The 6912-nt window shown below is 39.8% G+C and overlaps 1 protein-coding gene across 2 annotated transcripts in view; it reads right to left on the reverse strand.

Moving 5' to 3' along the window:
• LOC133872516 (insulin-degrading enzyme-like 1, peroxisomal) overlaps nt 1-6363 on the reverse strand; it is a 39601-nt gene extending 33238 nt beyond the window's left edge. The window contains exons 1-6 of one of the 2 annotated variants that reach the window (XM_062310036.1): nt 6152-6363; nt 5960-6035; nt 5460-5527; nt 1304-1395; nt 1140-1213; nt 963-1006 (exon numbers count right to left, since the gene is read on the reverse strand). In XM_062310036.1, coding sequence (XP_062166020.1) covers nt 963-1006; nt 1140-1213; nt 1304-1395; nt 5460-5527; nt 5960-6035; nt 6152-6274 — 477 coding nt within the window. In that variant the 5' untranslated portion in view covers nt 6275-6363. Of the gene's footprint in view, nt 1-962; nt 1007-1139; nt 1214-1303; nt 1396-2044; nt 3536-5459; nt 5528-5959; nt 6036-6151 lie in introns of those variants that run through there. The other variant, XM_062310037.1, reaches the window with a different exon arrangement.
• Nucleotides 6364-6912: the final 549 nt, after the last annotated feature.

Raw genomic sequence — 6912 nt, forward strand, 5'->3', positions numbered from 1 at the left:
GGATGTTGAGGGGGGGCCATGGCCCCTACCGCCCCCCCCCCCCCCGCAAACACGTGTATAAGAATGAGAACCATGGCTAGCCCAAATTCCAAATGTGGCTTATAAAAGAACACGGCTTGGAAAAGAGGAAACTGCTATCTCAAAATAAAAGGGCCATACAGCCCATATGTCTAAGTTGCATTAAATTAACAGTAGAACTACCATAGATATGAGAGTAGTTTCTAGAATTATTTAGAAAACATGCTTTTCGTAAAAGACTTGTTACAGCCTCGAATTTCACTCATATAGCATTTAAGATTAGTATGTTAAGCATATTGCAGTTATAAAAATGCTAAGGAATGGCAGTAAAATCTAATGGGTTTCTTTATATGTCTTATGATTGTGCAAAGATTCAAACTTAAAGGCTGAGATATTAGCAAAGTTTTGCAGAAGTGAAGTCGTGGCAAATATGGAAGCTGCACAAATCTATAACAGAGGTTTTGGATGGTCTACTGGAGATTTCATGGTAGCTTAATAAAACAGAACATATTTTTTTTGGTCGGCTTTAGTTTCTAACTTTTCAGTCACAATTTCTCTCTCGAGATATGCATTAGTATTATGCTCTGGGATGTTGAGGGGGGGCCATGGCCCCAACCCCCCCCCCCCCCCCTTGGCAAACACGTGTATAAGAATGAGAACCATGGCTAGCCCAAATTCCAAATGCGGCTTATAAAAGAACACGGCTTGGAAAAGAGGAAACTGCTATCTCAAAATAAAAGGGCCATACAGCCCATATGTCTAAGCTGCATTAAATTAACAGTAGAACTACCATAGATATGAGAGTAGTTTCTAGAACCATTTAGAAAATATGCTTTTCCTAAAAGACTTGTTACAGCATCGAATTTCACTCATATAGCATTTAAGATTAGTATGTCAAGCATATTGCAGTTATAAAAATGCTTAGGAATGGCAGTAACCGGTACCTGGTTCATTCTCCTAGCATCAGACAACAAGTTTTTCTGATTCTCTGAGAGAGGGAGAGAGAGAGAGAGGGATGATCAACAATACTTACTTTTTTTTGATACAGTAAATGATCAACAATACTTCAAACGGAGAGAAAAATAAAGGTTTTAGACAAGAGCCAGAAAAGAAAAACTAACCAGAATCAACAGCTTTAATTTCCCTCATGGTAGCATCAGCTGACATCAAAGGTCTAATAAAGAACTGAGCAAATCTGAACAGCAAACAACAGACATATAGGGTCACAATGCTGATAATACTAATGATAATAACAGCCAGCACAAAAACGAAGAGCATCATCTACCTGTCAAAAGCCTCTTCAAAACCATCAGCGTTAACTTCAAAGTGATAGTTGGTGTGCTCTGAAGATGTAAAAGCATTTGTTCTGCCACCATGCTATGCATCACAAGATAAACCACATAGAGAATGTGGAACGCCCACATCAGTTAACAATCTTACAAGGATACCTAATCAACAAATAAAAGCTTCTCAAGGCAGAAAAATATATGCAGGGATAAAGATGCACACATGTCAAGTAAAAAAGTCCAAAAAAGAAAACACTCAGGAAATCCTACCACAGAAAAAAAACAAAAAAAAAAAAAAAAAAAAAAAAAAAAAAAAAAAAAAACTAAAAGAAAAAAAAAAAGTCCATCTCAGCTTATCATACAATACATTAGTATATAGTACCATTCCCTTCATTCCTCATCTCACCCTCAAAATGCAAGACTTATCATACAACAAAACAGTCTCTTCCAAGTTCAACAGCTTGAAATGGCCAGGTTGTTATAAAAAGCATTAAAACAAAATGAGCTTGGTCTTCACCCTGCTACTACTACCCAATAAATTTGGTTGGACAAAAGAAGAGGAAATGAGCGGTAAAAGTAGCCGCACAGGGAGGGGGGGGAGTACGTAGCGCCATCCTAGTGCACTGTTTGAATCGTCAAACATTGAGAAATGATATGATGATCCAAGCACTAACCACAAGGAAAAACAGGTTGAAAGTGTGTGATTGCACAATGGCAGTTCTATAAATCAACTGTTTTACCAAAAAGCTAACGGTCTCCAAATTTCATTGTGGTATTCAAAGACCATCTGTATAGCCTCTCAACATCCATGTAGTTTTCTCCAAGTCTTGGAAGTCCTGAAAACTTCAATAAAATACAACATACTCTTGAATCTTACTGCTCATCTCACATTTTTTTTTCTTTTTTATAATTTCATTAAAAAAGCGTAAAGCGCCCCTAAATACACATGGAGATTTACAAATGGACAACTCAACTAGCTCACATAAAAAAAACCCAAGAAAACCCACAGAAAACTACAAACCCACAACTCCCAAAACCCACAAGAGACCCAAAATATAAAAAAAGCCCCCATCAAACACCCAAAATACAATAAAAATCTCCAACAAACACCCAAGATACAATAGAACCCCCGTAATTCAATAAAACCCAAGACCCCCTAATACAATAAAACCCCCCAAGATACAATAGAACCCCATAATACAGTAAAACCCAAGACCCCCCTAATACAAGAAAACCCCCTAAGCCCAAGGAAACCCCCAAAACCCACACAACAACCCGAAACCCACGTGAAACACCCAAAACCCGAGTTACAAAGAAAAAACCAAAAAACAAAACCAAAAAAAAAACTGCAGTGGCGCCGGCGCGTGACGGCTACGCGCGGCTATCGGCGCCGGCACGTGGCGGAACGAGCCAGAGACAAGCGGAAATTGCCGGTGAAGCCAACGGAGCGGCGCGTGCGTGGAGAAAAGGTCCCCAAACGCCGTAGATCTAACACCCAAACTTCCGGATCTCACACGGCCGCGCGCGCCGGGACGGCGCGTGGTAGACACACGCGGCAGACCCGACGGCGGGGAAGAGCCGGACGACGACGGAGAGCCCACCGGTGAGGCGCGTGCACGGAGAGGAGGGCCCAAAAACCGTAGATCTACACCCCAAGAAGCAAAAGCCACGCACACCGGCGCGGCGGCCAACCACAAAACGCTGACGACAGAACTTACAAGAAACAGCCGGTGATGCCTCAGACGGGACGCTTGAGAGCAGACGAAATCCCAACCACCGCAGAACTACCCCCAAAGCAGAGAACCCAAAAAAAGACCAAAAGGAAAAAGAGAAACAAGTAGATTTAAGCAAGAAGAGAATCGGAAGAGGAGGAGGGAGGGAGGAGCCCTCCTCCCCCTAGACAAAATCAGTGAAGTGACCTAGGTTTTGGTAGAGAGGGATAGGAGAGAGAGAGAGTGCTTTGAATTCTTTTGATCATTACTGAAACACTCCTGCTCATCTCACATTACAATTAGCTTGTAATCTGGACGCTCAATGAGCACAAACTCTTTTAAATAATTCATCTTTACAGGTAAAAATTCAACAAAGTAGTATTTCCAAAAAGGAATTGAAGCTCTGCTGAGAACAGGGCTTATTGCCTAATGCTCCCTAATTTTATTCTAAGCCTTTTTACAAAAACAGTTTAAGAAGTTGCCTCAAGAACCAAAAGAAACCTTAATAAGTATTCTTCATACTGAAACGGAGTGAAACCTATCAATCACTGTATACAATTGAAAATTTGAAATATCCATAGCTTACGATACATTTTTGTGCCTAAAAACATTTTTATTGAAATCAGTTGGGTCGGAAATTTGAATATCGAAGTTAACAGCACAAGAAAATAGACCGGTAGTGCGAGTATTGAATTCATCTTTTACTCATAAAAATACAAATTTTACTTCAACTCTGTCCATCTAAAAGTTGAACCACCAGACACTACAAAAAACTCTACAATTGGCCACGTGTTTACAGTACATGTTACTGTAGACACGCGTCCAATTAGCCACATGTATACAGTACACGTGGCTAGAGATATGCGCATCATAGTTGGCCGCGTGTAATTAATTACACGCGGCCAACTGGACACGTGTAATTTATACACGCGGCCAACTGGACACGTGTAATTTATACACGCGGCCAATTGGCCGCGTGTATTTTTTACATACAAGCGGCCAATTGGCCACGTGTATTTTTACACGCGGCCAATTGGCCGCGTGTATTTTCTACACGCGTCCAATTGGCCGCGTGTATTAATACACGTGGTCAATTATTTTTATCAAATATATATTAACAAAAACAAATTTTATTAAGTTTTGTATATGGCCGCGTGTATTAAATACACGTGGCTAATTGTTTTTATTAAATATATATTAATAAAAGCAAATTTTATTATGTATATATACGTATAAGAGAATTGGCCGCGTGGCCTAAAGCCACGCGCCCAGAATTTGCTAGGCGCGCGGGAATTGTCCCGCACGCCACTGTTTCAAATGAAAAAAAAAAAACGTTAAATACATGTATCGCTCTCTCTCTCTCTCCTCTGTATCGCTCTCTCTCTTTGTCTCTTGCTCTCTCTCTCTCTCTCTCTCTCTATCTCTCGCTCTCTCTCTCTCTCACGGTGTGTTCTCTCTGTCTCTCTGTATCGCTCTCTCTCTCTGTGTCTCTTGCTCTCTCTCTCTCTCTGTATCTCTCTGTCTCTCGCTCTCTCTCTCGCTCTCTCTGTATCTCTCTCTCTCTACTGAACTTGCTCGTACGTGTGTTTTCCTCTTTCTTTCTTTTTTTTTTTTCAGTTATTATATTTTTTTTCCTCTAAAAATAAAGAATTAAATTAAAAATACAATCAATTATTTAAAAAATAATTAAATACAGATTTAAATTAAATAAAAAAAAATTAAATTTTTTTTAAAAAAAAAACATATTGCCACGTGTATAATAATACACGCGGCCAACAGTTGGCCGCGCGTATTTTAATACACGCGGCCAATTGTGCAGTTAGTGTCAACTAGATCTACCGCGTGTATTTACGTGGTCACTTGCATGTGGCCAACAGTTCGCCACGTGTATAGTGATTGTACACGCGGCAAACTGCAAGTGGCGAAAAACAATTTTTTTTGTAGTGAGAAATCAGTTCCAGTACGAGGAAGATACACCGACTCGTTATCTGATAAATTTGTCTGTGCGATCAAATTTGAATAAAATAATTTATTATTGGCTTCACAATCAATAATTCACAAGACTGTGATTGGACCATAGAAATTACAATAACTACCATTATATGCATACCCCAATCGAATCAATCATATAAACCAAGAATGTTAAAAATTCGCTTCAAGCATAAAACAGTTTTTTTTTCTCAAAATTCCAAAAATGCCTCATAAATTCATCAACCTCTTGTCAAGAAGAGGCCGTCCTAGACCGAGCCTTATGCTAGAAAGGATTTCCAGTCTCGAGTTCACACTTCGTATCTTCTTAAATTTCTATTGCTTTTAACAAATTTTGACATTAATGACAAATAAATGGAAAACACAGAAAAATAAAAAAGAACAAAAATCTATTTATCATCTAATGAAAATCAGACATGGCAGTAATATCCGAAAAGGCACAAATAGTAACTACCTCTGTAATGTACGTGCGGTAACTATTTTCCACTGGGTATTTCTCACTGGCAAAAAACAGCATATGCTCTGCGAAAAAAAAATAAAAATTCAAAATGAAATCCATTAAATAGCTTATTTGCTTCTAAACCCACCTCAAAATCTTCAATCTTCACCAATGTAATCCATATTCAAATAAAATTCTTCTATTGTTAGTAATATATATCAAAACCCAGTATTATACTCGTGTTTAATTCATTATCTGCTCCTTCGCATCGCATCAGAAGCCCCTTTCACCGATCATTCACTCAAAAAGTTTCCAATTCTCAAGAAAGACAAAACCAAATTACTTGTGTGTATTTTCCTACAAGAAAAATGCCAACGCACGAACTCACGGAGCGGCATTGCACTAAAACTAGCGTCTGAAACAAAAGAACACCACCAGGTACGTGCATGCAGTTGTAAATTGTTCACTAGACTAAACTAATACTGTAAAATAATATCTCAAAACACAAAATTCACCGAGAAAATGGGCGAGTCCCTCGAGGCCTTCGGGGTCGCTGAACGAGCCCACGCCCACATCCATGGCAGCAGCACACTGCAACAAAAGAACACCACCAGAACACAAAGATACAACCCGAAGATTGCTATCAAGGCGAACAAATTAGAAAGAAAGTTAAATCTAAACTCGAATTTAACGAAAGATTGGATTGCCTTGTCGGTGTCGGGATCGCTGATTAGGAGGACCTTGAGGGAGTTCTTGAGGACGATCCTCCTGTACTCCCTCTTGTCCGTGCGCGCCTTCACTATCTCCACCTCTTCCTTTCCAACAGCCATGACTGAAAGCCTGTGAGATAGAGGGCGACGACCCAGAGACAAGACAGACAGACTCGAATTTATAGAGAGGAGGGAGCTCTTTGCACTTTAGAAAATAACAAAAGCAAATAACAAACAACTCCGACCACAAGATCTCGCAAAATATTGTAATGGAGGATGGAAGACAAGGTCAGACAGTAATGGAGTTGAACGTTGCTATGTGGTTTGAACTGGTTGAGACATTGGGCAGTGTAGTGATAAGGTGAAGTGATGGGGAGTATCATCTCAGTTGTTAGAAGAAAAAGACTCTTGAGTGTCGGTAGATAGGGTGAAGTGATGGGGAGTGTCATCTCAATCGTCAAAAAAAGAAGACTTTTGAGTGTCGGTAGATAGCGATAAAGTGAAGTGATGAGGAGTGTCATCTCAATCATCAGAAGCAGAAGACTCTTCAGTGTCGTTAGATAGGGTGAAGTGATGGGGAGTGTCATTTCAGTCGTCAGAAGAAGAAGACTCTTGAGTGTCGGAAGATAGCGATAAGGTGAAGTGATGGGGAGTGTCATCTCAATCATCAGAAGAAGAAGACTCTTGAGTGTTGGTAAACAACTTGATATGAGGTGAAGTGATGAGGAATGGGATAAATGGAGAGGATTCTCTCCATT

This window comes from Alnus glutinosa, chromosome 7 (genome assembly GCF_958979055.1).
Source record: "Alnus glutinosa chromosome 7, dhAlnGlut1.1, whole genome shotgun sequence".
Classification (NCBI taxonomy): Eukaryota; Viridiplantae; Streptophyta; class Magnoliopsida; order Fagales; family Betulaceae; genus Alnus; species Alnus glutinosa.